Here is an 11,289-nt window from a genome sequence, read left to right as displayed (position 1 = left end):
TGACCTAATTACTTAGTCACTGGATGCTCCATCTACTTAAGAAAAATGCACCCTCCCTCAAATTGACACCTGTTTTTTCTGTCAGGGGAAAAAGTGTAAATGATCTTTATCCATTCACACACAAAGATTAAACAGTTAACTGCTCAGCTCCTTTGAACTCAGCTGCTAATAAAAACAACAGCACACACCAAAGCACAGAAGCGCTCTCTCAGATTAATTAAATTGTGGAATCTTGCCACATGTTGTAACCGAATCCCGTGCAAAATATTAAAGATGATTTCTTCGGATGTTCCAGTTGTCTCTGACATGATCACAACATGATGTTATGTTCCAGAAAGCTGCATGCCTTGATTATTGCCAGTGCGCTGCTTGTTTTTTTTTTGTTGTTTTTTTTAATAACAGCCATTTTTATTAGTCTCCTTTTTTCACTTGATATGCAGTGTGATATAGAAATAGCATTGTTCAATATTTCAAACATTCGTTTGGATAAATAAAGGCCCCCAGTTCAGTCAATATAAACCCACTATTTGCAGAAATACGGTAATTAAGTTTTATGATTATGATGATCGTGAAAGGAGGGCCTGTCATCTTGTTGTTATGTTGGGTCTTAAGATGGAGGTAAACATCTGCCACGGCACAATCTGTTTCCTGATGTTTCAATACGCCAGCAAATCAACTTGGGCAACATTCAGATCTTTGCCTGCTTATAGTCTCATCCTTCATTCAAAAAATAACCCACACACACACACACACACACCTTGGCGGACCCAGAGACAGTCAGCGGACGATGTCATAAGCTGTTGTCGACTTGCGACGAACGCCGCGTGTTTGCGCAGTGCGGGGGAAATATGAGGGTGATGCTAAGTGAAATGCTCATTTTGCGTTTGTGATTAGAGAGGCCCATGGGCAATATGCGCTAATGTGAGCTAATGCAATAGATTACACAGTGCTGGCCCAGGGGAGCAGACAGCAAACAGATGTGGTCTACTCAAAGGGAAGTGGGGTGGGGGGTTCAAAAAAAGCCCAAAGTTCAATTAAGTATTCACTGTGCTGAAGATTGTCCACTGTCTTTTTTGTTTACACGATACTCAGTCTTGATTGAATAAGTCGTTTTGTCCGCAACAAGTCAATCGTCCTTTTTTGTGCTTTTAGTCTAAGTATAAATATATATTTTAGTATTTTCATAATTAAAGGAGGGTGGCACAGTACTTGACTGGTTAGCACGTCCGCTTCACAGTGCGGAGGTACACCATTCGATTCTGGGCCCCATCCTTCCTGTGTTGAGTTTGCATGTTCTCTCCGTGCCTGCGTGGGTTTTCTCTAGGTATTCCGGTTTCCTCCGACATTCCAAAAACATGAGTGGCTAGTTAATGGAACACTCTAAACTGTCCCGAGGTGTGGTTGTGTGCGTTCATGGTTGTTCGTCTATGTGTGCCAGCTGGGACAGGCTCCAGCATGCCCACGACCCTTGTGCGGATAAGCGAATATGAAAATGGGAAGTTTGTAGTTTTCCAAATAAGCATATTTTGTCATAATTGTTAAAAAAAAAAACAACAGTATTAATCAAATAACAGTACATTAGTAAAAAAATGAGACATGCGTGACTGACAAGGTGTCAATCATTTGCACTCGAAGGCACACCCTCACAGGTGTGTGCTGACTTGTTTACTTGGACTTCAAGAGTTTTGCTGAAACTACTTCGGTTTAGCAACAAATGTTAAAAAGAACGAATTGGACTTTTTTTTGTTGTTGTTTAAATCACTGTAAAATTATGCACAGCGTTAATATTTAATCCAGTGATTCTTTCACATACCATCGGCGGGAAACCACATACTACTTGTAGCAGCGCTGTATATACAGAGTCTGGCCAACTTAAGCTCTTTCCGTCACTCCAGACGCTGATTCGCTGTAAGCAGTGATATGATTTTCCTGGTGCCCTCTTGCAGCTCATCGCATGAAATTCAGTGTCTTTTCGTGACTCTTTTATCATTTTTGCAACAAATACCGCCAAACTGGACACAGGCGTGGCTGTAGGATGTCACACATTAAGTGGCAGAGGTGCGAAGCTCCATAGATTTCCCCGTGGCGCCAAGAGAAGCAAAATATGGGCAGAGAAAGTGCGTAACTAAGATGGTTGGAAACCAAAGGACAACTCCTATCTTTGTGATGTAGGTTTATTCTCCCTCATTCGCTTTGATGTAGATAAGAAACAATGAATATAAATCAATAGACGGGGCATAGGAGTTAGTTTATAGTTATGACATTCTGTTCGATTTTCCCTCAAGCACCACATAACCCACCTGTGTGATGCTTTCCAGCAGTATTAATTTTTTTTTTTTTTTTCCGTTTGTCCACCTATCAAGGCAGCAACTATTATTGCAGCCATTTCATGAAGGGCGTCTTGTGATTCTTGGAGGCTCAACGCCCATTTTTACCAGACAAAGCTGCTGTCAGGACTGGGGCGTCCCGCAGTCAAGTCCTTTGAACAGATTTCCCCAAATTCATTTTGAGAAAGATTGAAAATAATGGTCTGAGCAGAGAAGGTATTTTTCTTATTTTTGGCTGGCACACCCAACTGTGTCGGTCCCTTCCGCAGAGCAGTTCATTTCTCTTATCAGCCCCAGAAAAGCGGAGTTCAATTTGAATTATTTGTAAAGTAATTATACTGGTAATTTACTTGTTTTGCGGTAACTCATAAGGATTCTATCACTATTCGCTCTCGGTCTTCTGGGAAAAAAAATAAATTAACACGTCGATCTTCATCTTGTATGACGCCATCTATGGCCCTTTGTGACTCTCAAACCCGCCTATTTGTTCTAACCTGGGGAAAAAAAGGTAAACCAGTAGTAAGATCGCCTGCCATACCATATCTACAGCAGTTTTCATGATGAAATTCTGATTATTTAGGGCGTAGGAAAAAAACACACACACACAGGACACATGTACTGTGTGCAACGAAGCCGTTTCCTTACAGATGTGAATAAAAAGTTCGTTTGGGCTACCCTCCAAAAGAATACAAGTTCCCCAGTATTTTTGTGTCCATTGAAGAACACTTATGAATGTCGTAGACAGTCTAGGTCTACCCTGACCAAGTTTCGACCGAAGACAGTGACTGTAAGAGTCAAACGTTCTTCACCCCAAGACAGATTTTTTTTTTTAGATTTTGATTCGAGTTTGCATACGGATCAATTGTAATTGTATTCTTAAAATATGCAATCAATGTAAATGTGTTGTGACAGAGAATAAATGGAACTAAGCACATTGCACCCGTGTGAAAATGGCAGTAAAGTCAGTTGTCAAAATCTTGCTCGAGATGTGGTGGTAGCTCTCTGCCTGGCCACCACGTAGCCCCGCCCCTGGATTACTTCACACAGTAGGCGGCTAAAATCACTATTGAAGCCATTTAGCCTGGTCTCTAAATCGCTCAGCCTTGGTCAAATAACATTCAAATTCAAATATTTGTTCACTGGTCGTGCCGCGGGCAAACGTTTCGCCTTTTACCCCCCAGAACGACTGACGTTATGGTGAAACGTCCTCCAGTCTGACAGCAATGCGCAGGCAGCGTTTGAAACCTGATGGGACAACTTGTGATGACAACTATTTCGGAGGACCCACGCCTGAAACGCCCTGTTGTAGGCAGAGACTAAAATATGGAACAATTTATTTGTATTAATGCAAACAAAACAAAAACAATCGTTTGTACCATACTCCCGAGCGACAACGGAGTCCTAAATGGCGTTAACCCGCCGGCCCAGCAAAGTAAAACAGTACTTTGTAAATATTGCCCTCTAGCGGCAGATTTCTGAAGCCTTTGTTGAGGTCAATAAAATACAGTGTAATACAACCCTAAATGATAAGTCTGTACATGACGCAATCACTGCACGGTATTGTTTCACAATATCAGACAAATGTTTTTAGGATTAAAGATTCAAAGGGTGTCGATTAAATGGACCTGTACTGTGGCTGTCAAAACGGTGTTCCGATTAGACAAGTTAGTCACTATGACCAATAACTTCAAGGTGACCAATAATTAACATACACCTCTTTGGCTCTCTTTTTTAAATTTTATTTAAATGTACAATACAAATCTCAAATAATATATTTCATTTTACATAAATTGTCAAACAAAAAAATATAACTTAATCTTAAATCTTCGAGGTGGCACAAGTTGGTAAATCTGACTTTGCCTGAGATATTTTATTCACATTGACAAATCAATTCTGCTAGTCGTTATGGCTGATTGTTTATTTGTGCGGCCCTGAGAATCTAGTCCCCCTTAAAGTTAACATGCCGGGATGAACTACTTTTGTATGAAATAAAATACTTTAAACTAAAGAGTCTTTAAAACGTAGCAACCTGACTGAAAATATGCCATAGAACAACAATGTGCAGCACTAATATTAACCACCACATCTGAGGACCATTTGAAAAACAGTACCACCCAAACACAGGAACAGAAACTCGGCGTACCATGTAGTTCTACACCAACTCAAAATTTTCACATTGTGCGTCAAAGGTTTGACAACAGGAACACACCAGTCCGTGAGTGCTTCGGGAGAGGGGCTCCACTGATGAACATAGCAGCAACATTTTGCACAAGAAAAGGTTTACTGGATATGATTTTTATGTGCTGGAAAGACACACAAATGTTATATGGTAAACATTAGTGTGGGTCAGATTGGAATGGAAGCTTCTGGGCCAACAAATATTTGAGTGGGTTTTTTTTTCAGCCGTGAGAAAGAAAAAAAACTGCAACAGAAACAAAACAACATCCAACAGTCTCAAAAATAAGGTAGCAGCATGTGAAAATAATTTCACATTTTCCAAAGGACCCATTTATGTCAGGCTGTAGGTGAAGAAAGATTTTGCAGGTCCTTCAATGTGCTTTGACATATTACGTTGTATTATCAGAGGTCCCCGAGTGTTGCTCAGAGACAGGGGCTGGGGACTCTCTCCTGGGTCGGATGGGCAGAGTGGGTAAGTGCTGGAACAGCACACTCCTGGCCCCTGAGGAAGACATGTGCCATGTTAGATCCACGACATGTGACCAAACAGTTGCCTACGATGCTTTCACTTAGTCTGTAGCCTGTGAATCTAACACAACTGGTTTCCCCCTTGGCATGGTTCAATTGATCAGGTGTGACCACAGTACTCAAACAGATGTTGTGCGGATATTAATTAACTGTTATCTTATGAACTCTGATGAGAAAACAATCAGAACTTGATCTAACTGGCAGATACCCAATCAGTACAATATAAGAGTAAACGACAGAGGTCACATGGACTGTAGTGATGTATTTTGTCTCGTGACAAGAAACAAAAGGTGTGAAATGGCCCAAGTTTACAAATCCTCAACTGACTGAGACTACAAAAGTACAATTGTGGGTATGAAATCGCCAAAGATGAATGCCCCGAAGCCCGCCCTGTAGCAGCTATCCTACGTACCTGCTCTTGGGTGAGCCAGCCCCACGTGGTTTTGGTTTGCCGGGTCGCCATGGTAAAGAGATGCCAGGTTGTTGGGCGTACAGGCACGCAGGAGATTCATCATGTTCCAGTCCGCATCCAAACCTCCTCCAATGGCCGTACTCTTTAACGGAGCCAAGATGTCCGCAGGTGGATGCGACCCTTCGGACATACCTTGAACACCACTCCCTTGGAGACGCAGCCTGATGCGTCCGTCGCTCGGCGGTGGTCCTCTGAACCCAATGTCCACGCCCCTTATTGGTAGAATTTGCTTTAACCTCTTGCTGGATGGCTCGCCAATCTGGGGCAGGCTCCCAAACTGGCTGGACAGGAGCAAGTGTGCAGCGTCAGATTGCCACATGGCTGCACTTCTCTCAGCCGCTGCCACTTTGGTGAACGTGGTCGGTTGTTTAGTCTGGTACATGCCGGCCACGCTGGATTTCCTCACCTGCCCAATTAAGTGAGCAGACTCCTGGTCAAACGGTGACTCCCCGTTGTGCCTGAAACGCTTTCTCTCATGGGGACCAACGTAAAGAGGTGTATGGATCGCCTTCGTCGCATGAGGTAGGTTGGCAGGCATCATTTCTTTGGGTTTTGTCGGCTGCGGTGGTGGCGACTTGGTTCGGCGGGGTTGGCGCCTGTCAATCATCGGAAGCGGGATGACGTCTTTTCCAAGGAGCGCGGGTGGGCAGCCAGTGAGGCGTCTCTGCTCGCCGTAAGTATTCTTTCTTGCCCCACCACACTTGTCTTTGTGAGTCAGTCTTTTGTGCATAATCAAAACCTCCGGGTAGATGGTTTTATACGTGCAGAATGAACACACAGACGGAATTGATGCGTTTCTGGGTTGGGCGCTGGCAGGGACGGAGAGACATACTTTTCGGGACAGATTTATTGGAGCCTCGCAATTCTCATCTTTTATCTCCTCCTTTTCCACCTTCAGATTAACAGCTACAGGGGACTTTATGGTCACATTCTCAGTTCCGTTGAAAGCTCCATTAGCAATTACTTTTTCATGCTCGCCATCGTTTTGCGCAGCCGCTTTGTCAAGCTCGCCGCCACGGCTTTGCGATTTGTCCTGTAGTTCTCCCTTGGCCACAGGAAGCCAAAGTTTGGATCTTTTCATCAATGAATTTCCTTTCCTGTCACTCGGGGAGGGCAAGGGCATGTCGGGTTTGCTTGGGATCTCTACATAAGGTTTGTCCTTGTGACGACGTTCCAGGTGATATTTCAGTGATGTCCTCTGGGCGGCAGCATAGTCGCAATAAACGCACTTGTACGGTTTTTCACCTAATACGCAGAGAGGGTAACAAGAACCGAACAGAGCAAAATATCACGAAGATGAATTGTATGCAGAGAAAGCTCTTAAGTCAGGTGATTCAGAAGGAAACTTGAACTCAAATATCCAGAGATGGAAACAGATGGCACATCGTCGCGTGAAACTTGGCTAAAATCCTAGGAGCACGTTTTGCTTTTTCTTTGTGCTTTTTGTGATAGCACAGAAGAAAATTGGGATGATAACAGCAGAACCAGAAATTCAAGTTATTTCCAGCCCAGAAAGTGGTATGCACAACTCTGTACTGGATGATTAGTTCGATATGACTCCATTTTGACTGTAAATTCTACCGTAAAGGGAGCTTGCGCAAGTAATTTACCAAGCAAAAGTGATCAGTCATCTTTCTTGTTGACTGATGTTGCACATACAGCACATTTGACAATAAAGTTGTACTTGACTTTTGTTTTTATGTTTTACCATTAAAAGTTGTTTATTTATATTTTACAAGTACTTAAAATGTTCCCCGTTCCGTTAAATATGTAATGATAATGACATGTCCCTGGAACAGCTTATTTCCTATGAGAAAATCGTTGACATTTCCACTGTAAAAATACGAGTGCGCTGAACATACCTGTGTGAGTTCTGAGGTGCACTGTTAGGTAATAGCTTGAGCGAAATGATTTGCCACAGAAGCTGCAGTGTTTCGATCGCTCTTTATAGTGGTAGAAGCTGTCCTCACCTTTTAACAAAAGAACATGGGACGAGAAATATTCAGTAACAGTATTCAAAGATCTTAAAGCTCCACACAGACGACACAAAAATGCCAGATGTGGGTGGGGTCGTCCTTCCTCGCTCAACGACATGTACTGTACAAGGGAGAAACACGGCAGGAGACAGGAAACATATGGTAGCAATATTTTTACAGTTATGGTCTTAAAAAAGTTTGAGAACCTAAAAGTTTGGGATGACCATATTCTTCATGCATCAATATTTACTTGTATTTAAAATCTTGCACACAAACGCATACTGGTACCTGTTTCAAAGCCTTCTTCAGCCCCATTCTCCATGTCAGCTGCTGAAGCTGCTCTAGACAAGGTTCCCTCAGCGGGCATGGTGGGGCGCTCCTCTCCACCTCCCTCCCGCTTGTGTACCCTGGAGTGAAGTACTAACTGGTGGTAGGTCTTAAAGCTTCGCTGGCATTCATTACAAGTGGTAGGCCTCTCAATCTCTTTGTTCTTCTGCATCAGGGACCTCCGCTGTGGTAGTTGCGGTTCCAGGATCGCTGCCACGGCCTGCTGCTGAGATCTGAGCTCTCTGCCGAGAACCTCTTTGGTATTCTTGTCTCCTTGGCCATCAGACCAGGAAGAGCTCATCTGCTCCTTATCAGAGCTGCAGTCCTCATTGTCCGTGCTGGCCTCCGGGCCCATCTCTTTCATAGCAATAGGACCGACTGCAATCTTGCCCCTTGTGGCCAACTGCCAGGCCTGAAATGTGTTATAAGGATCCAGTTGAGGAATCCATTTTGATGTTCTTTCAGGCTGCAAAGATCTGCCTGTGAGACAAGGCTTGAGACTGAGACTTTGAAAAAAACTCTGTTGGGTCATAGATTCAGTCGCAGTGCCCTTTGATTCAGAGTCTCCGTCTTTATCAGGGCTCACCTCTCGATTGTGCACTTTACTATGTTGAACCAAGCTGCTGTGGTCTGGGAAGAAAAACCCACACACCATGCACATTTTGTAGGCGGTGACCACAGGCTCTGATACGGGCTCTTGGACCACACCGTTGACAGTGACGGGGCCCTCCTGGTCTTGCAGGGCCTTGCTCTTGGCTCCCGACTTACCGTGCATCTTCATGTGGTTCTTGAGGAACCAGGGCTCTCTGAACCGCCGCCCACACACATTACAGCAATAGGTGAAGTAGTCCTTGTGCTTCCTCAGATGGGTCTCCAGCTCGCTGGCGTTCTGCGACACCAGGCCACACACAATACAAGTGTGGACCTCCTCTTTGTCCAGCGCCGAGCTGCTTGGTTTGGACCGGGTTCTCTGCCCCGGGATCCGAAATTCTGCTTCAATTCTAAGCACGGCCGGCTCAAAGAAAGTGGTGGGGTGTTGTGTAAGAACGTGATGCCCCACCTCCTCCTGGTGACTGAACGTCTCGTCGCAGAACATGCAAGACGGCGAATCATTCGCTCCGCACTGTGCCACAGTCTTTGAGGGGTAGGTGGCGTGAGGAGTCATGCTTGAGCCAGATTCCGGGATGTTGGCGCTTTTGCTACTCAAACTGTCTTGGGTGAGTCCCTCCGGGCTCTCCACAAACGTCAGCAGAGCCTGAGTTGGCATTGTGGGTTAGAGCAACAGTGCAATGAAGATTATTGGGAATCTGCAAGCATAAAGAACACAGTCTCCTAAGGCTTTGGTAAAACATACCACAAAACATTCTATTCGTGGAAAATTGCCATCAAATTTAATGAAACAGGAAACGAAGTTTTATAGATGCCAAGGTCAGACAGAACCTCTAGTTTGAGACTGCCTGGAAAACATGGTTGTGAAATTTGACATGAAAATATGAACAGAACAACCATTGGTTATATTTATTAATTATATATATATATATATATACATACATACATACATACACTTTTTGTTCTTCTACTTCTGCTGCTGTAAATTGGTCATTTTTCCATTGTGAGACAAATAAAGTTTTTATCTTATCTTATTTTAGCAGAAGTGGCCAGCATCATGAAAGGCAAAAAAAAAAAAAAGTTTCTTCAAAATATAACTTTAGATTTTTTGGGGGGGTTTTAAGGCAAGGGTGCCCAAATCCGGTCCTCGAGAGCCCCCATCCTACCTGTTTTAGATGTCTCCCTCCTCCAACACACGATTCTAATGCTGAGGGTTGTTATCAAGCTTCTCTGAGCTTGTTGCTGATCTGATCATTTGAGACAGGTGTGTTGGAAGACAGAGGCATCTAAAACAGGCTGGATAGGAACCCTCGGGACTGGACTTAGGCACCCTTGTATCAAGGTGATGATATGAAAACTGCTTGTATTCAAGTACCACACCGACCCCCGAAATACAGATAAAAGCCAGCCTTGTATCAAAGCAGACAGTATAAATTTGCTAGGTGTCTACACTCCATCCATCCATTCATCCATCCATTTGCTAATCCGCTTGTCTTCACGAGGGTCGCAGACGTGCTGTAGCCTATCCCAGCTGTCTTTGGGCAGTAGGAGGGGTACAGCCTGAACTGCTTGCCAGCCACTTGCAGGGCACACACACGGCTGAATGAACATCAACTCACAGCTAGGGACAATTTAGAGTGTTCCATTAACCTGCCACACGTTTTTGGATTGTGGGAAGAAACCGGAATACCCGGAGAAAACCCACGCAGTCACAGGGAGAATGTGCAAACTCCACACCGGAAGGCTGGAATCGAACCCTGCACTTCTGCACTGTGAGGTAGATGTGCTAACCAGTTGGCCACTATCCCAACCCGGTTTCTGCACTCATTGATCTTAATTTGATTTCAATCTGCCAGATGCCTTGAGTGTGACTGGCCCAGAGATGGACTAATGAAAACACTGTACACATTAGAATACTAAGTCGCCCACTGTTCACATTAGAATAAAACTTATTTATGTATTTATTGTCACATGTGCATCTGTCTGTTTTTCCATTTCCAGGAGCTAATCAAAGATAAAGCAGCACCTAAAATGGCAACTTATAATTAAGAACTAGTCTGACACCCACAGCTTCTGATATGTAATCGGTATTCAATTTTTTTTTTTACACACACACACAAACACACAGACACACACAGAAGAATATGTACTTTTTCTACCATTGTAGAGAAAATGAACGTGAGCTACCTTTGATGACTGCTGGGGGGAAAGAGAAGTTATTTCAAAGTGCCACTTGCCCAAAGTAATTTTTCAATTAACGGTGACGTCACAGAATGTTGGCAAAAAGTCAGTCAATAAACGTTCACAAGCGACAAGAGTTATTGGGCATCCTCACAATTCAAACATTACAGGCATGTGCTCCGCAATAACCCGCACTCCTCCTCCCTCCACACGAAAACTGGCCAAGTAGGAGCAAATAATTCTTATTGTTAATGCACGTCCAAAGTGATCAACACTTTTACTGCCACGTACATCTTTGCTTTATAGACACCTTCTAAACAAGGAATCTGGCAAAAAAAAATCTTCATTGCTACGTTTTATTCGGCCCGAGAATAAACGTTTGTTAAGAAACGTCCTATTACCTTTCTATTATCTGTCTCTTGTGTACACCATGTTGAAATGTGTCCTGAATCAAATGCATCTCACACAGAGTAGAAAGACAAACTTTTTTTGCAGTACGTGTACTTACTTTGAACGTGTCTGTGGTGCGTTCAGGGTCCAAACAACGACTTAACCGTCAACAAGTTTTTTTGTTTTAAGAAGGAAGAAACAATAACCGAACCACCCTCCTCTCCCGTTTCCGGTATGATAACACCGACTTCTTTGGTCTCTTTTTTTTTAAATCTTTGCCGTTTTTGTTGGAGTGATCTAT

General features: G+C 43.6%; 1 protein-coding gene across 1 annotated transcript; it reads right to left on the bottom strand.

Annotated features, from left to right (window-relative positions):
- Positions 1-4,044: 4,044 nt before the first annotated feature.
- On the bottom strand, positions 4,045-11,289 carry znf217 (zinc finger protein 217). Its single transcript, XM_086104829.1, has 5 exons — positions 11,107-11,289; positions 7,770-9,115; positions 7,368-7,475; positions 5,446-6,750; positions 4,045-5,007 (listed from the first exon to the last, which is right to left on the bottom strand). Exons 2-5 carry the CDS (start codon positions 9,073-9,075, stop codon positions 4,895-4,897), a joined length of 2,832 nt encoding a protein of 943 aa, XP_085960955.1. The 5' UTR covers positions 9,076-9,115; positions 11,107-11,289; the 3' UTR covers positions 4,045-4,894.

Source organism: Hippocampus guttulatus, chromosome 1 (genome assembly GCF_054856545.1).
Source record: "Hippocampus guttulatus isolate MCC_2025c chromosome 1, RoL_Hgut_1.0, whole genome shotgun sequence".
NCBI lineage: Eukaryota > Metazoa > Chordata > Actinopteri > Syngnathiformes > Syngnathidae > Hippocampus > Hippocampus guttulatus.
The sequence above is the reverse complement of the archived record's forward strand: the minus strand, read 5'-3'. Positions and strand labels throughout refer to the sequence as shown.